The 21,738-nt window shown below is 41.0% G+C and overlaps 1 protein-coding gene across 3 annotated transcripts in view; it reads left to right on the top strand.

The window, feature by feature from the left end:
- Window positions 1-280: 280 nt before the first annotated feature.
- MRPL1 (mitochondrial ribosomal protein L1) overlaps window positions 281-21,738 on the top strand; it is a 92,757-nt gene continuing 71,299 nt past the window's right edge. Inside the window, exons 1-4 of one of the 3 annotated variants that reach the window (XM_063809512.1) lie at window positions 2,178-2,253; window positions 4,916-5,058; window positions 9,879-9,990; window positions 21,381-21,639. In XM_063809512.1, coding sequence (XP_063665582.1) covers window positions 2,243-2,253; window positions 4,916-5,058; window positions 9,879-9,990; window positions 21,381-21,639 — 525 coding nt within the window. In that variant the 5' untranslated portion in view covers window positions 2,178-2,242. Of the gene's footprint in view, window positions 1,165-2,177; window positions 2,254-4,915; window positions 5,059-9,878; window positions 9,991-21,380; window positions 21,640-21,738 lie in introns of those variants that run through there. The other 2 variants (XM_517204.9, XM_009447683.5) reach the window with 2 other exon arrangements.

Below are 21,738 nucleotides of genomic sequence, written 5' to 3'. Positions count from 1 at the left end.
AGATTGTATGCTATGTAAATTATATCTCAAAACTGTTTAAAAGAAACACAGCCTGAGGCGAAATCTTTAAAAAGTTACCTAGGTGATGTAGGGGACGGTACACACGAAGCAGAGAAGATAGAATGAACCAAGTTATGGAGGTGAGAAACGTGTGTGTGTGTGTGTGTGTGTGTGTTGTGGGGGAGGTAAGCTGGGAAGTGATAAAATCCGTAATCAGATTTGTTTTAGATAAACCACGCCGACAGCTGTGACGTAATGGAAAGTACACTCATTCTGTTTTGTTTTTGTTTTTTTTCCTATCAGAATAACTTGTGCGTGGGTCTTGGAGCTGCCATTTTAAAACTAGAAATGTTTTATAAATGTCAAGTATTATTATTCAATTGATCCTAATGGCAAGTCTACTCGCTTGCCAGCAGGGGGTAAATGTAGAGATTAATGTAAGATTTTAAAGCTAAGGTTGATCTTGCGCTGACAGAAAGTTTGACAATTAACAAAGAAAGTTTGTCAATGAGTTGGACACCTCCCTCGGGTAGCGGCGAAAACGCCTGGAGAATTTTTTAAATAAGTCTTTCCAAGGCCGGAAAAGTGGCGGAAGAACCTAGTGGGTTTCAGGGTTCCTGTTTTTCAAGATTTTACGTTGGGTATTAAGTACTCTCACAGCCTGTTAAAATTGTCGCTCTGAGTACACTTGCAGGATCAAAAAAGAAAAAGAGTAAGAAGGAAGGATTAAAATAATCACAGCATCGCCAACAGGATCGTATTTTCCCGAAGGTGGTTAACCAGCCATACCGGAACCACGAAACACAGGGTCCTGTGCAACACGGAGGACTAACAGTAACACCGCCACGCCGGCAGCAAAGCTCATTTTGGTCCCCGCCCCGTTCCTCTTTCTCTTTTTAACTCCTTCCCTCTTTGCGGATTCTAGAACGGAACCTTTTTTTAATTCTTCCCAGTAGAAACGTAGGAACAATTTCGTGAACGCAATCCGAAGTGCCCAACATGGCGGCGGCCGTAAGGTGCATGGGTAGAGGTAAGGCGGGGGGTTGTCTTGCAGGGGAAATGGCTCTGGCACCGAGTCTCTGGTTGCAGCAGAGTGCAAGGCGGATTCTGCTCTGGGTGCTGAAAATGCCTCGTGCTGTTTCTGGTCTCTAGGTTTTTCAGAGGGTGGGTCATTACTACTTAAAAGTGACCTTATGAAGGGTTTCACTCCATTCTGGAGACGTCCACCCTGAGGGAGGGAGTGGGAGCGGGACGTACATCGAGCGCCCTCCAGCCACCTATGGGCAAGGCAAGGACTGGGTCGTCTCTGATACTGGGGTGTGGGCTGCGGGTAGTGGAGTGTGATAAGTGAGGTGAGTTCTGGTAAGGGAAAGATGATGTATTTGAGTGGCTTAAGTCTGTAAACTAGAGCAATTTTCAAAGTGCTTTTCGGTACTTTCGGAATTACTTCGTTATAGGCGATTCCAGTTCTTAAACTTCCATAGGTGGTCTAATTTGGATCAACGTTTATCATTTGAGGGCTAATTCTGTAGTACCTCTTGGTAGCGCCTCTTTTCATCTTAATAATTTCAACTTTTTATCTACGACGACAGCTCTGTCTTGTGCAACAATTTTTTTTTTTTTTTTTTGAGACGGCAGTCTTGCTCTGCCACCCAGGCTGGGAGTGCTGTGTTGCGATCTCAGCTCACTGCAACCTCCGTCTTCCAGGTTCAAGCGATTCTCCTGCCTTGGCCTCCCGAGTAGCGGAGACTACAGGCGTGTGCCACCATGCCTGGCTAATTTTTGTATTTTTAGTAGAGACGGGGTTTCACCATGTTGACCAGGCTAGTCTTGCACTCCTAATCGCGGGTGATCCGCCCTCCTCGGCCTCTCAAAGTGCTGGGATTACAGGCGTGAGGCACTGCGCCCGGCCTGTGCAACGCTTTTTGCTTTTATTTTGTGTTTTTGAAGTCCAGTGATATATATTGTTTAATTTAGGTAGGTCTTTAGGTAGAAGCAGTAGCCAGCATTACCCCCATTTTACAGAGGAAGAAACTGATCTTATTAGATATGTGGCCAAGTTCATATAACTAGTAAATGGCAGAGGAAGTACTGAAGCTTGCAATCCTAGGTCAGTGATACATGTATATTTAACACTGCATCACAGTTTTGTTTTGTTTTTTTGAGTTTCTTTGCAGGAAAACTGTGTCAAGAGAGTTATTGCTCAAAAATTAGGGGTGACAAGAGATAACAACAGACCCTGATGCCTACTATGTGAGCAAACCAAAATGTATATTATTTCTGAAAGGAGGTTGAAGGCATCTTCATGTATGACAGAAATCGTTATGTTACACAAATCCAAAGAAACCAAAAATACCTGAATATTATAATTTTCTTGTCACATTTTCTTCTCTTGGCTTCTAGGATATCTCTCTGTTAATTGTCTTCCTATTTCATGTGTCATTTTTTCTCACATTACTTGGCTGGTTCCTCTTCCTCTCCCCAGCCTCTTTACTTGGAGTGTTCTGGAAGCCAGGGTTCCATCCTTCATCCTCATCTCTTCTGTATCTAAATTCACTCCTTGGTTAGCTCATCCAAAGTTTGTGGCTTTGATTATTGTCTATCTTTTTTACTTTTTTAATTGTTTACTTATCAAGAGAAACTTTCACATTTCATAGTTCAAGAACACAGGTCAGTGACAAACTTTTAGGTAATTCAACCCAAAGAAATTCTTTATATTGCAGAATCACTTTGTGCTCTGAAATATACCAGTTTTCCTCATCTCCTCAAAATCTTTTATGGAATCATCATTTCTGTAGGAGTCGACATATGCCTTCTTTCTTGGCTCAGCCACAGCGAACATAGCGAAAACCCCCAGGGATACAATGAATGCTTCAACAATATGAAATTGCAAATGTTTTGCCAGAAGGCCCCACTTCGGAGGTTCATTAAAGCACTGGAAGCCACTGTAGCTACTGTTCTTGTTAGGTATCAGCCTCAATACCAGCATTCTTCCTGACTGTTGGAGAAATGGATGGCCAATTATTGTGTATATCTTTTTTTTTTTTTTTTGAGAAGGAATCTTGCTCTGTCACCCAGGCTGGAGTGCAGTGGCACGATCTTGGCTCATGCAACCTCTGCCTCCCGGGTTCAAGCAATTCTTGTGCCTCAGCCTCCCAAGTAGCTGGGATTACAGGCGCGTGCCACCATGCCCGGCTAATTTTTGTATTTTTAGTAGAGGTGGGGTTTCACCATGTTGGCCAGGCTGGTCTCGAACTCCTGATCTCAAGTGATCCATTCACCTCTGCCTCCCAAAGTGCTGGGATTACAGGCATGAGCCACCGTGCCCAGCCGATTATTGTCTATACCTTAATGGTTATCAAATTTATATCTACAGTTGGGATCACTCTTCTGAACTTTAGATTATACTCATCTGAGTATTCTACATCTCCACTTTGATAGCATATCAGCACCTTGCAGTTGTTTAAAATCAAATTCATTGTCATAGCCTGCAGTCTTTTTCTTCTCATTTGAAGGCAATTCCATCCTTCATTTGTCCAGGCCAAAACCTCAGAATATCCTTGACTCTTTTTTTTTTTTTTTTTTGAGACAGGATCTCACTGTGTTGGCCAGGCTAGAGTGCAGTGGCCCGGTCACGGCTCACTGCAGCCTTGACCTCTGGGGCCCACTATGACCAGCTAATTTTTTTTTTGGTAGAGATGAGATCTCACTATGTTGCCCAGGCTGCTCTCGAGGTCCTGGGCTCAAGTGATCCTTCCACTTCAGTCTCCTGAAGTGCTGGCAGTACAGGCTCTGAGCCACTGCACCTGGCTGACTCCTCTATGTATCTCACACTTTACATTAAATAGTTGGCAAATCCTGTTGGCTTTACGCTTAAAATAAATCCAGACTCTGACTTCTCACTGCCCCACTGCAGCTACCTTGTTCCCACCTGCTACCATCTCTCACTTGGATTTCTCTACAGTCTACTGTCAATGAGTAGTGAAATTCATCCTTTAAGGACCGCAGTCATGTTACTCCTGTGCTCAGAACTCTGCAAAGCCTTTCCATTTTTCTAAATCCAAAGCCCTTAGAATGGCCTACAGTTGTGCTGTTCATTTTGTTAGCCACTATTTATTGAGCACTTCAAATTGGTTAATCTGAATTGAATTTGTCAAATATACATTAGATTTTGAGGGCTTAGCATTAAAAAAAAAACATGTAAAATACTTTTTTCTGAGATGGAGTCTTGCTCTGTTGTCCAGGCTGGAGTGCAGTGGCATGATCTCGGCTCACTGTAACCTGTGCCTCCCAGGTTCAAGTGATTCTGTAGTCTCAGCCTCCCGAGGAGCTGGGATTACAGGCACATGCCACTGGGTCCGGGTAATGTTTGTATTTTCAGTAGAGACGAGGTTTTGCCCTGTTGACCAGGTTGGTCTTGAACTCCTGACCTCAGGTGATCCACCCGCCTCAGCATCCCATACTGCTGGGATTACAGGCGTGAGCCACCACACCCAGCCCAATTTTTTTACATTGATAATTTAATAATACTTTGGGGTACTAGTGATAAAATATTAACCTACTGTTTCTTTTTACCTTATATATTGTAGTTATTAGAAAATTTTAAATTGTACATGTGGCTTACATTATTCTTCTGTTGAGTAGCACTGGTGTACAAGTCTTCGATATCACCTTGTGCCTACCTTCTCCTACCCCCACCTCACCCAGCTGACCTCTCTGACCTCTTCTCCATCTATCCTCCCTCACACTCACTCTGCTGTAACCAGCTGGCCTTCTAGTTTCTTAAACACATTAAGAACACTCTTGCCTTAGAGTCTTTGCCCTAGAACGGTTTCTCGGTGTTTGCGTGGCTAACTTTCCCATATCTTTTCAACTCTTTGCTGAAATATCACCCCCTTTTTTTTTTTTTTTTGAGACGGAGTTTCGCTCTTGTTGCCCAGGCTGGAGTGCAATGGCGCGATCTCGGCTCACTGCAACCTCCGCCTCCTGGGTTCAGACGATTCTCCTGCCTCAGCCTCCTGAATAGCTGGGATTACAGGCGCCTGTCACAACGGCCAGGTAATTTTTGTATTTTTAATGCAGATGGGGTTTCAACATGTTGGCCAGGCTGGTCTCGAACTCCTGAGCTCGTGATCCTCCCACCTTGGCCTCCCAAAGTGCTGGGATTACAGGCATGAGCCACCATGCCTGGCCTCAAATATCACCCTTTTAATGAGGCTTGTCTTAACCACTATACTTAAAATTGCAAACCACTTTCCACTGATACAATCCCTTTTATCCTGCAGTGCCTCCATCCCCCAATTATTTTTATTGGTATTGTCTTCCCCCTCTAGACATAAGCCCTATGAGGATAGGGATTTTTATGTTTTATACACTGATGTACCTAAATGCTTCAAGCAGTGCTAGCACATGTTTCATTAGCGTATTTGTTGAATGAATGAATGAATAAATGGATCATCAGAAAAATGGCCCCTTTCATGTGCTGTAATGCATAATATTTGAGTCCAATTTCTGCTCTCATTTGTTCAAATTTTTTTCATTCAACAAATGTTTATTTAGAGTCTTCACTTGACAAACACTGTGCTAGGTGCTAGGTATACAATGCTGAACAAGCTATATACATTTCCTGCCCATGATGCTTACCATCTATTGAGGAGAAGGAATTAATTGGATAATTCTTTTCTTTTTATTTTTCTTTTCTTTTCTTTTCTTAGTGAGACGGGGTCTCACTATGTTGCCCAGGCTGGTCTTGAACTCCTGGGCTCAAATTATCCTCCCACCTCAGTCTTCTGAAGTGCTGGCATTATAGGCATGAGCGATCAACCCGCCTTGGCTTCCCAGTGTTGGGATTACATGCGTGAACCACTACACCCAGCCTTGGATAGTTATTTCTTTTTTTTTTTTTTGAGACGGAGTCTTGCTCTGTCTAGAGGCTAGAGGGCAGTGGCACGATCTCATCTCACTGCCAGCTCTGCCCTCCGGGTTCACGCCGTTCTCCTGCCTCAGCCTCCCGAGTAGCTGGGACTATAGGCGCCCGCCACCATGCCTGGCTAATTTTTTGTATTTTTAGTAGAGATGGGGTTTCACCGTGTTAGCCAGGATGGCCTTGATCTCCTGACCTCGTGATCCGCCCACCTCAGCCTCCCAAAGTGCTGGGATTACAGACATGAGCCACCGCGCCTGGCCAGTTATTTCTTTTTTTTTTCCTTTTGAGACGGAGTCTCACTCTGTTGCCCAGGCTGGAGTGCAGTGGCACGATCTTGGCCCACTGCAACCTCTGCTTCCCAGGTTCAAGTGATTTTCCTGCTTCAGCCTCCTGAGTAGCTGGGACTACAGGCACGTGTCACCACGCCCAGCTAACTTTTGTGCGTATATTTTGTTTTTTTTTCTGTGATGGAGTCTTCCTCTGTTGCCTAGGCTGGAGTGCAGTGGCTCAATCTTGGCTCACTGCAACCTCTGTCTCTGGGGTTCAAGCAGTTCCTGCCTCAGCCTCCCGAGTAGCTGGGATTACAGGAGCATGCCACCACACCCAGCTAATTTTTTTTGTGTTTTTAGTAGAGACGGGGTTTCACCATGTTGGCCAGGCTGGTCTTGAACGCCTTATCTTGTGATCCACCCTCCTCAACCTCCCAAAGTGCTGGGATTACAGGCATGAGCCACCATGCCCGACCTGGATAATTATTTCTTTAGTTAAAATTGTCCTAAGTGCTGTGAAGGAAAAGTATAAGATGTTATACAAATGTATATGAGAGACCTAATCTATTCAGGGGAGACTCTTCTGAAGAAATAATGTTAAGTAGAGTCCTTGAAAGATAACTGTATTACTGTGAACTAGTGGAGTGGAAAGCAATAGGGGAAAATGTCATAGATGGAAGATTATGAAAATTCTTAGGTGGTAAAGAACAGGGTCAAGTAACTGAAAGAAGATGAGTGTATTTGAAGCGTGGTGAACATGAGGGAGAGTGGTGCTAGAGGATGCTCACTAGATAGTTTAGTAGTAGCTCGTGGAGTACCTTGGTAAAAATTTCCTTTGTTCAAAGAGCCAAGTTTAGCCATCCAAGTATTTTAAGGATATGGTGAAATTTTCATTTTAAAATGATCCCTCTTACTAATATAGGTGGAAAAGAAATGGAGACGGCCAAGTGTAGAAGACAGAACAGTTTAGAGGCTGTGGCAGTAATCCAGGTGGTAGGTGATGGTGGCCTGGACTGTGATGGTTGTAGCAGAAAGGCAAGAATAGATGGATACGATTCCCTAGGGAGAGTGAGGATTATAGAGTCAGGTGAGAAGGCAGTATAGGACTGACCTCAAGGGAACTCTAACCTTTCACTATCAATTAAAAGAGATAAGAAAGGAGAGGGAGTTGTTTCTATCTCATTGCCACGGGGTGGGAGAGATTTTGAGAATGAGTGCTGGATCAGGGAGACTCAGTAGTTCAGGAAGTTCTGAGGGCTATTTTCTCTGAAGTAGCAAGTGAGGTTATATGCCAAGAATAAGGGGAAGAGAAATGTATTAATAAAGGAGATAAAATAATACAGCTAGACAAATTGACTACAAAAGGATTGAAAACATAGATATCATGATCTAACAGTGCTACTTAAATAGTGGTATTTGGTTTCTTTTGGTCTGTAGTGTTTGATTTCTGTTGAAAATTGTAGTTTCTGGTTGTCATGACTGATAGTAGTGGTTTTGCTTGCTTGCTTGCTTTTTGTTGTTTGTTTGTTTGTTTGTTTTTGAGACAGAGTTTCGCTCTTGTTGCCCAGGCTGGAGTGCAGTGGCGCGGCTCACTGCAACCTCCGCCATCCAGGTTCAAGCGATTCTTGTGCCTCAGCCTCTCAGGTAGCTGGGATTACAGGCATGCACCAGCACACTCAGCTAATTTTTTTTGCGTTTTTAGTAGAGACAGTTTCATCATCTTGGTCAGGCTGGTCTCAAACTCCTGACCTCAGGTGATCCACCCACCTCAGCCTCCCAAAGTGCTGGGATTACAGGTGTGAGCCACCGCACCCAGCCTGTTTTGTTTTTTTGAGACAGGGTTCCTGTCACCCAGGCTGGAGTGGAATAGTGAGATCAGAACTCACTGCAGCCTCAACTTTCCTGGCTCAAGTAATCCTGCCACCTCAAGCAATCCTCCCACCTCAGCTTCCTGAGTAGCTGGGACTACAGCTGTGCACCATCACACCTCGCTAATTTTTAAATTTTTTGTAGAGATGGGGTTCCACTCTATTGCCCAGGCTGGGCTCGAGCTCCTGGGCTCAAGGGTTCCTCCTGCCTTGGCCTCCCAAAGTGCTGGGATTACAGACATGAGCCACTGTGACTGGCCTTGATTTTTTAAAATAGCAGATTGCAATTGATATGTTCAAGAGATTTTTTTGTTTGTTTCCCCAAGAGAATTATTATTTTGGGATCTTCCAAGGTTGTTAGGTTCTTGTATAGTACAACTAGAATTGTTTGGAAGTGTTTGCCAAGCTTCGAATGGATAATTGCTTGTTCCTTCATTTATCATACGTGATTTTTCAAAGTGCTGGGATTCCATGCATGAGCCACCACACTCAGCAATAAAATCTTTATAAACTAATATGAAGTGATCTCTCAAATGTCTGCATGTACACACACCTTTATGAAAGGCACACATAAAATCTCATCTGCATCTCATGTATATATGTGTGTATGTTTGTGAAAATAGGCTCCAATACCTTTAGGTGAAAAAGCAAGATGGAGTAGTGATTAGAGTATGCTACCATTTTATAAAAGAGGAGGGAAATATATTGGTATCTATATGTTTATATATGTATATAGTGTTTCTAAAAAGACGCATAAGGTATTGCTAACATGGGAGAGAAGCTGGGGGCCAGGTGTAGGAGGAAGACTTTACTTTTGTAATCTTTAAATAAAAACATATTTCTAATATTTACACACGCAAAAGAATATAGTTAAGATAAAAAGAATAATAATAGCTTGAAATTCTAAATATTCACTATTAAGCTTAAAAAAATAGAACATTAACAATACCTTCAAAGACCTGTGTACCTTTTTCTTATTTCTCACAGATCCAGTGCCCCACTTTGTTCTTATCTTCAGAAGTACTTGGGCAACTGTGTTAATGTCTTATTTATTGTAAAAATGAACAAATAAATTAAGAAATTTTGGGATACATATGCATATTCCCTAATAATAGAACTAACATACTCTGATGAATATGAAATAGTTTAAGTTAAAAATAGATGAAAACCCCAGAGCCTTGAGAGGCTGAGGAGGGAGGCCCACTTGAACCCAGGAGTTCAAGGTTATAGTGAGCTGTGTTCATGCCACTGTACTCCAGCCTGGGTGACAGAGTGAAAGCCTGTCTTTAAAAGAAAAAAAAAAAGATAAGATAGTTCAAATATTAGATGTATTTACCTGCTTTTAGTTTCAAGAACTGTGGTTTCTATTATTACACTTTTTTTTTTTTTTTTTTGAGATGGAGTATCACCCTGTCGCCCAGGCTGGAGTGCGGTGGCGCTATATCAGCTTACTGCAACCTCCGCCTCCTGGGTTCAAACAATTCTCCTGCCTTAGCCTCCCAAGTAGCTGGGACTACAGGTTCGTGCCACCATGCCTGGCTAATCTTTTGTATTTTTAGTAGAGATGGGGTTTCACCGTGTTAGCAAGGATGGTCTCGATCTCCTAACCTCGTGATTCACCCGCCTCAGCCTCCTAAAGTGCTGGGATTACAGGCATGAGCCACCGTGCCTGGTTATTATTACACTTTTAAAAGAAGGATTAAAAATCACAAAATATTGAATGTTTTCATTTTGAAAGTACTGATTTTTAAAATTAAAAAATTATGAATATAGTGATTATTTAATGTTAATATTTTACATGTTTTTCCTTTCAAGCCTTGATACATCATCAAAGGCATAGCCTTTCCAAGATGGTTTATCAGACATCACTTTGTTCTTGTTCTGTAAACATCCGAGTGCCCAACAGACATTTTGCTGCTGCTACAAAGTAAGTATTTTTTTTTAGTTATTATTTCATTTGTTGTCATTTAAATTTTTTTTAAAAAGCATGTTTAGTTCCATAAAGATTTACCAGGACATATAGTTGTAAAAGTTTATTATTTCTGCTTCATCGACCTTATAGTCCTGAAGGAAAGATAAGACATAATAATACTTAACATTTATTGAACACTGATGTTCAATAACTAACTTATTCCCAACAGCAACCTTATGAGGAAGCTATTGTTATTATGCACATTTTACAGAGAAGAAAATCGAGGCACTGGTAGGTTATATAACTAGCCCAAGGTCAGAGAGCTACTAAATTTTAGAGCTAGGGTTTGAATCCATGGAGTTTATTCCAGAACCAAAGCTTTTTCCAGTATGCTTTCACTGCCTTTTTAGAACAGAACCCACTGTTGCAATTAATGAATTTTAATTAAGGTGTTCTCTCTGTCTCTATTTCTTTCTGTTCTTTAAATTACATTTTTTCCTTTTAGGCACTTTTTATACATCATGTATTAGAGGATTATCCGTACTATGATTACATAGTAAGATTTGAGATTTGCATAGTATATATATTGGGTATAAATTTATATTATTTTGGCTGGGTATGGTGGCTTATGTCTATAATCCCAGCACTTTGGTAGGCCAAGGCAGGCAGATCACTTGAGGTCAGGAGTTTGAGACCAGCCTAGCCAACGTGGTGAAACCCCGTGTCTACTAAAAATACAAAATTAGCGGGCACTGTGGCTCACGCCTGTGATCCCGGCACTTTAGGAGGCCGAGGCGGGTGGATCACGAAGTTGGCAGTTCAAGACCAGCCTGGCCAAGGTGGTGAAACCCTATCTCTGCTGAAACTACAAAAATTGGCCGGGTGTAGGGGCAGGCACCTGTAATCCCAGCCACTCGGGAGGCTGAGGTGGGAGAATCGCTTGAACCTGGGCAGCAGAGGTTGCAGTGAGCCGAGATCGCACCATTGTGCTCCAGCCTGGGCGACAGAGTGAGACCCCGTCTCAAAACAAAAAACAAAACAAAATTAGCTGGACATAGTGGTGTGTGCCTGTAATCCCTGCTACTTGGGAGGCTGAGATAGGAGAATCACTTGAACCTGGGAGGCAGAGGTTGCAGTGAGCTGAGATTGCGCCACTACACTCTAGCCTGGGCAACAGAGGAGACTCTGTCTCAAAAATAAAATAAGATAAGATATATGTAAAGGGATGAAATCTGTTCTCTCAACTTTGTATTTCCAAGAGCAGGATCTGGTTTCTTGCCAAAAAGCTCTAGGATAATAATAGTTAAAATTTATAGAATGCTTCCTTTGTGCTAGGCACTATACAAAGCACATAGTATATATTAGTTCTCTTAAATTTCACAACACTCTGTGAAGCATAGATACTATTGTAAGTGTTTTACAGATGAAGGAATGGAAGTCCAGAGGTTAAGTAATACGTTCAAAGTTACACAACTAGAATGTGTTGGAGGAAGGATTTCAGCCTAAATTTTCTGACTTTAGAACTATCACACTCTTCATGGTTAGTATATAATAATATAATCATTGGCTCTGGAGGATAGGGTCTGCAAAGCAAATAGAGTCCCAGCTACAAAAATCTTACTTTATGATGAAATTTGCTAGAATACAGTCCTTAGGTTATGGGATACCCAAAATGAAAACTAAAGGGTGGAAAGTTTTTGCTGACTGTAAATTTTCACTTAATATATTCTTATTTCTGTAAACTTAATTTAATATCAGACAACTGTGCCTCAGTTGCCTCTTACTTAGCATACTTTGTTGAGCATCTGCTGTAGGCCTGGCACTGTGCAAAATGATGATATGAAGATGAACAAGGCACACATTCCATTCCTCTGTCTTTGAGATTTTCACAGTGAACTGACAGCAACATAAACAATTGCTTTTTGTTTTAAATGAATTAATTAAAATGAGTTAGTTAACTCTGTGAGTAGATAAAAGATAATTCATGGTAAAAGATAAAAGATATTCATGGTAAGCATAGTATTTAGTGAAAAGTTGGTCTTCTTCCCACCCCATCCTTTAGCCCTTTGTAATCGTCTGTGCATATGTAAGTACATGAGTATATTATTTGTTTTTTACATAAATGGTAGTGTACTATATACCCTGTTTTGCATATTGCCTGCTTTTTTTTTTTTTGAGATGGATTCTCGCACTGTCACCTGGGCTGGAGTGCGGTGCTGCGATCTTGGCTGACTGCAACTTCCACCTCCCGGGTTCAAATGATTCTCCTGCCTCAGCCTCCTAAGTAGGCGCCTGCCACCACGCCCAGCTAATTTTTTGTATTTTTAGTAGAGACGGGGTTTCACTCTGTTGGCCAGGCTGGTCTCAAACTCCTGACCTTGTGATCTGCCCGCCTTGGCCTCCCAAAGTGCTGGGATTACAGGTGTGAGCCACCGCACCCGGACTGCCTGCATTTAAGTTAACAATATATCTTGGAAATAGTTTCATATGGAGCTGTCTAGTCATTTTAACTGCATTTCATTGTGTGAAATGTAGTAGTGCATAATTTATGTAACTATTCTCCTATTGAGGCACATTTTTCTTTCCATTCTTTTTCTATTACAAGTGATCCTGCAAGTGAATAATCATGCATATAGATCCTGTCAAATATAATGAATATGTTTGTAGCATAAACTCTGAGAAATAGAATTGTTGGGTCAAAAGATGTGTGCATTTATAATTTTGATAGGTAATACCAAATTGCCTTCATAGAAATCTTGCCAGTATTTTTACCAGCAAGTATTATTACAATGCCAATTTTCCCATGTATAGTATAGTCAAATTTTTTCATCTTTGACAATTTGATAGGTAATAAATAGCATTATTATATTTATATTTCTTTTATTATTGAGGTTGTATACCTCTTCATATGTTTAAGAGCCACTTATATTTTCTTTTCTTTTTTTTTTTTTGAGGTGAAGTTTTGCTCTTGTCGCCCAGGCTGGAGTGCAATGGTGCAATCTCAGCTCACTGCAACCTCCGCCTCCCAGGTTCAAGCGATTTCTCCTGCCTCAGCCTCCCGAGTAGCTGGGATTACAGGCACACGCCACAACGCCCGGCTAATTTTTTTTTTTGTATTTTTAGTAGAGATGGGGTTTCACCATGTTGGTCAGGCTGGTCTTGAACTCCTGACCTCAGGTGATCCACCTGCCTTGGCCTCCCAAAGTGCTGGGATTACAGGCGTGAGCCACCGTGCCTGGCCCATTTATGTTTTCTTTACTGTGAATTTTCTGTTCATGTCCTATTCTCATTTTTTGTTGTTATTGATATGTAGAAGCTTCTCTATATATTGTTATATACAAATATGATATTCGTATATTATGAATTAACACGTCTGTGATACAACTTCTGATTAGTATGACTGTTTTAACTGTCATATTAGAGGATTGGATCAAGTGCTATGCGATCACAGATGAAATGTCAATTCTATCTGGGTAAGAGTAGGGCAAGAAGTATTTGAGCTAGGTCTTGAAAGATAGAATTTTGCAGGGGGCTGGGTGTGGTGGCCCATGCTTGTAATCCCAGCACTTTGGGAGGCCAAGGTGGGTGGACCACTTGAGGTCAGGAGTTTGAGACCAGCTTGGTGAAACCCTATCTCTACTAAAAATACCAAAAAATTAGCTGGGCTTGGTGGTGCATGCCTGTAATCCTGGCTACTCAGGAGACTGAGGCACAAGCATTGCTTGAACCTGGGAGGTGGAGGTTGCAGTGAGCCAAGATCGTGCCACTGCCCTCCAGCCTGGGCAACAGATTGAGACTCTGCCAAAAAAAAAAAAAAAAAAAAAAAGAATTTTGCAGGGGAATTGGTTGAAAGGTATTTCGGTAGTGCAGAGACATGAAAGTGAATGATACAGATACAAACATAACTAATTTGGTTTGAATATAAGATGAATACGGAGGTGGCAGAAATCTAACAAGAAAGGAGGCTTCCTTTGAGTGTGAATAGTGCCTGGATTCTTTTTATTGTTAAGTTGCTGGAGTACCGCTTGTACCAGTTTATATCCCCACTTAGTAATTAGTGAGTAGTGCCAGTTTTCCACATGCCTAACAACCTTGGATACCATCGATCTTCATTTGCGTTTCTTCACTGTATTTATTTATTTATTTATTTGAGATGGAGTCTTGCTCTGTTGCCCAGGTTGGAGTGCAGTGGCATGATCTCAGCTCATTGTAGCCTCCACCTCCCAGGTTCAGGCGATTCTCTTGCCTCAGCCTCCCAAGTAGCTGGGATTACAGGCATGCACCACCACACCTTGCTAATTTTTGTAGTTTTGGCAGAGATGGGGTTTCACCATGTTGGCCAGGCTGGTCTCAGACTGCTGACCTCAAGTGATCTGCCCGCCTCAGCCTCCCAAAGTGCTGGGATTACAGGTGTGAGCCACCATGCCCAGCCTCTTTACTGTATTTCTGGCTTACGCCTTTTGCCTGTTTTTCTGTTGGGCTTCGTCTTTTTCTCTCTGCTCTGTAAACATAGTTATTTATTAGGGATACTAATTATTTCAAGAATATTTTATCTTTAAATATTGTTTTCCTTTATACCCTAGAAATGTTTCATTTGTGTCTACCCCAAGTTCTATTCCAGTATGGTTTTAAATGTGCTTTTCAAAAACCTAGAGAGCATAGAACAAGAAATATGCCTACTCTTAAAAAACCATGAAAATTTATAAGCAGATGGTTTTTTTCATGTCTGACAATGAGAGTTACTTAGTAGTTTGATGAGAATCATAGTATTCATAATTTTAGTTGTAGTTTTTATTGTTTAATGTATTGACTTTATAATACACTAAAAAATATTTTTTTCATGGCTAGATTTTGTTTTTTATCAGGATCCGAATGGAGTAGAGGGGCACCTGCTAGCTTCTCTTGTCTGTCCTTTTGGCTCTCCCCTCTACCCTGGTTGTGCAAGCATATATCCTCTATTTGCCAGTAGCAGATCCTGATTTTTAAAAAGGCCATTAGGTTGAGTCTGGTTTTGTTTCTCTCTTGACCGTGGGTTTTTTCTTTTTCTTTACTCTTCTTTATTTATTTATTTATTTTTGAGTGGAGTTTTGCTCTTTTTGCCCAGGCTGGAATGCAATGGCGTGATCTTGGCTTACTGCAACCTCCGCTTCCCAGGTTCAAGTGATTCTCCTGCCTCAGCCTCCCGAGTAACAGGGATTACAGGCGCGCACCACCACGCCCAGCTAATTTTGTATTTTTAGTAGAGACGGGGTTTCACCCTGTTGGCCAGTCTGGTCTCGAACTCCTGACCTCAGGTGATCCGCCTGCCTTGGCCTCCCAAAGTGCTGGGATTACAGGCGTGAGCCACCACACCTGGCCTGACAATGGGTTTTTTTCTTGCTTATGTCAGATATCTGAATGCGAGATATGTTGTGTAGGGACTGAAGTAAATAATATTTACGCCTGCAAACAGGCATGGCCCTTCATCTGTCAGAGCATTGAGTCAATCTTGTCAGGAGTTGAGCTAGGTTTTGGTTTTGTTGTTGCCATGGTTACCATCAGCTTCAAATTTCTGTAGTTACCTTGTTCTTAGGGTGGGGGCTGGGTTGCTGGAGGGTTTTTCTCAGCGTTCCTGTTCATGCTCAATTTTCTGCATTCCCTGTGCAGCTGTGTCTCAGTGGCAGTGATGGGGTGGGGTGGGGTGGATCACTGTTTTGCACTCTTCCCTAGCAGTAGACTTCTATTCCTGGTGATGGGTGTTGGGAGGGATTTTTTTTTTTTTTTTTTTTTTAAATAAATGCAGCCCTAGTCTTAAGTAGGCCCAGTGCAGCTGGACCTTGGGGTTGGGGTTTTCTCAGCATTTCTGTTCCTTCTCTTCATGGCACCACTTATCTGTTGCATGTCTTATGGGGAAGTTTCCTAGCCCTTCCCTAGCTGGATTGGTACAGGATACTGGGCTCTGGACTATTTCCTGCCCTGCTCCCAGTGGGTAGAAGTGTTGTAGGTTTTTATCTTCTTTCTCCCTTCCACCATTAGACACAGTGCGTGTTTACCTGTGCCTTTTCCTGTGTGCCTGCAACTGGCTGGGGGGTGGGGGGACGGCGCGCTTCTAATCTTCTGCTTTGCTCCAGTCTTTCCTGGGAGCACCTGGTGGGAGGTATGTGGAAAATGGCCTGTGAATTGAGTGTGAACTCCCCGTATGCCTGGGTCTCCCAAGAGGTTTATACTGTCACACTAGCCCTAAAATTGTAGCTGGTTGTTTCTTACCTGCTTGCCTTTCTCTCGTGCTCTGGCGCAAGGGAGACTGTGGTGGGAACTGGAGTGTGGGACTGACTGTCCTTGGATTTCAGGTTATTTGCGTTCAGTCTCGCTCCGTCATGGGTTCAAGAAAAGTTGTGATTTTTATCGAGCTCTTTCTCGTTGTTAATGGTCTTTCCAGCTTTTACATTTTAAGTGGAAACAGAACTTCTGCATTTAGTTTAAAAGGTAATGAGTAAACCAGCATCAGAGATGTTAGTGAATTTCTTTATGTGATTACACTAAGAAATAAGAATTCCAAATATTTCCATTCCATTAATATGCCCTAGGCATTTTCTCTTTAGTTCTGTTTAGTTCGTTTTAGTTTTACAGAGGTTGTACGAATTTCCCCCCACTAATGTCCCAATGTAAAGGATTCTTCAGCCTTGGAAAGACTTGGATTGGTCTCTTGGGGGTCACAGATTTTCAAAGGCCTTGAAGTGAACTTTATTATATCTCTGATTTTTAAAAATCTTATTTTAGGCCAGGTGCAGTGGCTCATGTCTGTAATCCTAGCACTTTGGGAGGCCGAGGCGGGCAGATCACAAGGTCTGGAGTTCGAGACCATCCTGGCCAACATGGTGAAACCTTGTCTCTACTAAAAATAGAAAAAATGAGCTGGTCATGGTGGCAGGCACCTGTAGTCCCAGCTACTCGGGAGGCTGAGGCAGGAGAACCGCTTGAACCTGGGAGGCGGACGTTGCAGTGAGCCCAGATCGCACCACTGCACTCCAGTCTGGCAACAGAGCGAGACTCTGTCTTAAAAACAAAAAAAATCATATTTTATTGGGTATGACCATGGAAATCATGTTTTTGGAGTTAGGAGACAGATGAGACAGGGGAAAAGTTATTGCTTTTGTACAGTCTCTTATTACTCGTTTAATCTGTGTGGTTTAGTTACCCAGGTAACTGCAGCTAAGTTCTGTTCTCTTTGATTCAGACTGCCAGGTGTTTGTCCTCTACCTTCCCAAAAATCTTTCTAGTATGATTTATTGTATTCTCTGAGAATCACAGTATTTAAGGGTTCCTGATAGAGCTTTATATAATTGCATGAACAACAAAGTTCTTCTGAATGTGATTCTTATGAATAAAGGTAGCTATTTTTTGGAAGGCCATGGAAAACAGGTGGCAGGTCTGTTAGATTAATTATTTGGAAGGAATTTGTTAAATTGCAGTTCTTTTTTTAAGAATGCATTTTCCTGAGAGTCCTATTTGATCAGTATTATAAAGTTGTTATACTTTTTTTGTGTTTATAAATATTTTCACTCAACCACTTTAAATATTTTGTGAAACAAGGTCCAAAGTATAAATAAATTGCAATATACCCAACTCAGACTCTTTATGTATCAGACTTTCATTGAATTTTGAAAATACTTATTAATTTAAAAAGTCATATTTCAGCCTTGGGGAATATCAGATTAATTGAAAATTAATTGCATAGGTTCCACTATGATTGAAAATTTAGTGGCGAATTCTGCATTTATGTAAAGTAAGCCTGGAGGCTACAGCTAGAACATTTTGTTTATTTTAAATAGGAGAATTTATTCCTAAAACAGGCTCTCCAAAATCCTTCTGTTGGCTTCTCTGCTGCTTTGCTAAATATAAAGTAAAAATATGGTTGCTCCAGTTTGGAAGGTTTCAGGATTTTGTGGAGTACTTCCACGGTAGCTGTTGAGATGTGTTGTATGCATCCACTTGGGCACTTGCTTAGACTTGTCATCAGTCCAGAAGGACACCTGTGCCCCATTGAAAATGAGCATTGTCATTATCTAATATTCTGTTGAATTGCTCATTAGCTGGGAGGGTACTATTATTAGTGGTGGTAGTAAGGATTTACCGAGTACTAAAAGTGAGAATGGAATTATACGTTGAATTGGTTTTTGAGGTCTTTTTTAAAAAACTGTTTTATTGTCATCCATTTCTTTCACATCAGTTTTATAGGACTTCATATTCATTTTCTTCCATAACAAATTGCCATCTCTGCCATAACAAATTACCACAAACTTTGAGGCTTAAAACTATACAAGTTTTTCATTTCACAGTTCAGTAGGTGAGTAGTCTGACATGGATCTCACTGGGCTAAAATCAAGGTATTGGCAGTTTTTTTTCTGGAGGCTCTAGGGGATAATCCATTTCCTTGCAATCCCCAGCTTCAAGAGGCCACCCACATTCTTTAGCTCATGGCCCTCATCCTTCATCTTCAAAGCAATGGCTGGTTGCTTGAATTTCTTCAGTGTCATTTTCCCATATCTGTGTGATGCAGTTAGGAAGGGGAAAAGAATCTCACTTTTAAGGATGCATGTGATTAGATTGGGCCCACGTAGATAATCTAGGATAACTCTCCATCTCAAGGTCTTTAACCTTATCTCGTCTGCAAGGTCTTTTTTTTTTTTTTTTGCCATGTAAGGTAATATATTCACAAGATTTGGGAATTAAGATATGGGTCTCTTTGAGGTGTTATTATTCTGACTACCACAGAACCGGAACATCTTTCCAGAATACTATTACACTAATTTAAAACTTTTATGGTTAGAAGAGTACAGACATGATCTGAATTAATGCTGAGAAAATTACATCACCTCTAGTTCTTTTTATCTTCAAATTCTTATCTGCCATTACCTGGTAAATATATTTTCTTAGATATTGTGTAAGCACCTTGTTAGCTTTTGCTATGTAACAAACCACTCTACAATTATTTATCATTGCCCACATATCTATGGGTCAGCTGACATAGGCTGGGTTTGACGGATATCTCTGATGACCTTGGCTGGACTTGTAGTGCATCTGTAAGTTTGCAGGTAAGCTGAGAATCATCTCATGTAGCCTGGGGCTCTGTGGAGGCAGCTCTGTTCCACATGTTTCTCATCCTTCTACCTTTGAGCTAGCCTAGGCATGTTCTTCTAATGAAAAGGCAGAAATGCAAACATGAAAGTAGAAACATGTGAAACTTCTTTTGGCCTAAGCATAGAGCAGGGAAACTGTCATCTTTGCTTTATTCTGTCAGCCAAAAGTAGTCACATGGACAAATAAAGGGGCTGGGAAATATACTCCTCTTTAGTGGGAGGAACAGCAAAGTCATTTAGCAAAGGGCTTGAATGGAAAGGAGGTAAAGAATTGGGACCAATGATACAATTGACCCATACTCAAACTTCGTATCCCCCAAACTTGAACTAATCTCTGTGACTGCCTCCCTCACCAGAAACCTGTTTTGCCCTCTTTATTTCTGATCTCAGTTAATGATTCTATTCTATGCCTAGTCACCCAAGCTAGATACCTAGGAAGTATTTTGGAGTCTTTATTCTCTCCTTTTCCCATCTTCAATATTTACTTTTTTTTTTTTTTTTTTTTTTTGAGACAGGGTCTCACTCTGTCACCTACCTGGAGTGCACTGACATAATCAGCTCACTGCAGTCTCAGACTCCTGAGCTCAAGTGATCCTTCCAAATCAGCCTCCTAAGTAGCTGGGACCACAGGTGTGTACCACCATGCCCAGCTAATTTTTTTGATTTGGTAGAGGCAGGGTCTTGCTATATTGCCCAGGCTGGTCTTGAACTCCTGGCCTCAAACAGTCCTCCTGCCTTGGCCTCCCAAAGTGCTGGAATTGCAGGCGTGAGCCCTCGTGCTTGGCCCAGTATTTAGCTTGACAAGTATTCTCTAATCTGCCATCTTTTCCAGTCTTATTACTGTTGCTACTCTGGTTCAGGTTCTCATATCTCTGAGAAGAAAGGGCGGGAACAGACTCTTAATTGTTTTCAATCCTACTTCCTTCAGGTCTATCTCTTATATTGCAGCCAGAATACCTTGCCTAAAATACAGATGTTACTCCTGTTTACTGACTTCTTATTGCCTCTAGAGGATGCCCCCCTATGCTCTGTCTTTTCTAACCTCATCTTCCACTCTTGCCTGCCTTCTCTTTTACCGTTTTAGTTCAGAAGTCAGCAAACTTTGGCGAGTCAGCCAATCTTGTTTACCGACTATATTTGCACTACAGTGGCAGCGTTGAGTCATTGCAGCAGAGAACATATGGCTCACAAAGCTAAAACATTTACTATCTGGTCCTTTACAGAAAAAGTTTGCCAACTCTGCTCTAGTCATGTAGAACTTATAATAGCTTCCTTCTTATACCATTTTATTTTGTGCCTCAGTACTTTTTATTATGTTATTTCTTTACCTGGCTAACTCTATTATTTTTTAAATAACGGCTTTATTAAGGTATCATATAATTACATATCACACAATTCACCCATTTAAAGTGTACAGTTCATTGGTTGTTAGTATACTCACAGTTGTGCAGCCATCACTGTAATCAGTTTTAGAGCATTTTCATTGCTTTCCCAGAGAACCCCATGCCCATGAGCATTCACTTCTTGTTCCCCTAACCTCCTCTTCTAGCACTAGACAACCACCAGATCTACTTTTTAGTCTCTTAGGTTTGCTCATTCTTGATATTTGGTATAAATGGAATAATATGTGGGCTTTTGTGACTGGCTTCTTTCACTTAGCTTAATGTTTTTAGGGTTCATGCGTGTTGTAGCATTGATCAATATTTCATTCTTTTATTAATTGTTGATTAATATTCCATTATATGGACATACCACATTTTATGTATCCATTCATCAGTTGATAGACATTTGGGTTGTTTCTACTTTTTGGCTGTTATGAATAATGCTGCTAAGAACATTTGTGTACTAGATTTTGTGTCATATGTTTTCACTTCTTTGGGGTGCTAACACTTCCTTATCCATTAAGAATTGACTTTGAGGTCATTTCCTCTATAACTTTTCCCTAGCCTCCTAGGCTGGATTGAATGTCTTTTCTGTCAGGCTCTGATGATGCTCTTGTATTACTACATTATATTGAAATGACCTGTTAGTATGTCTTTCTGATCTACTCCTCTGTAAGTTTCTGGAGAGCAGCATCAGTGCGATAATTCAACTTATTCATGACTTCAGACATTGGAAAAGTTCACTTCATGTTTGTTGAATTAGAAAAACTGTAAAGCAGTCTATGCTTTTGAATTAAAATATAATTCATCCTTTGTTTTTTTTTCTCTTATGTACACTGGCTTTTTTTTAAAAAAAATCTCTTAGAATATATATTGATATAACTCAACTTTATTTTCTTTTAAGGTCTGCAAAGAAAACAAAAAAAGGTGCTAAAGAAAAAACACCAGATGAGAAAAAAGATGAAATAGAAAAAATAAAAGCATATCCCTATATGGAAGGCGAACCTGAGGATGATGTCTATTTAAAACGCTTATACCCGAGACAGATATATGAGGTGGAGAAAGCTGTTCACTTACTTAAGAAATTTCAAATTCTTGACTTTACTAGTCCAAAGCAAAGTGTTTATCTTGATTTGACACTGGATATGGCACTGGGAAAGAAGGTATGTAGAGTCCATTAAAATAAGTTTACCTGTGAACAGTGGCTGTATGAATTGGTGTTTCTTTATTTTATTTTGTTGTTATTATTATTTTTGAGACAG

Source organism: Pan troglodytes, chromosome 3 (genome assembly GCF_028858775.2).
Source record: "Pan troglodytes isolate AG18354 chromosome 3, NHGRI_mPanTro3-v2.0_pri, whole genome shotgun sequence".
Taxonomy (NCBI): Eukaryota; Metazoa; Chordata; class Mammalia; order Primates; family Hominidae; genus Pan; species Pan troglodytes.
The sequence above is the reverse complement of the archived record's forward strand: the minus strand, read 5'-3'. Positions and strand labels throughout refer to the sequence as shown.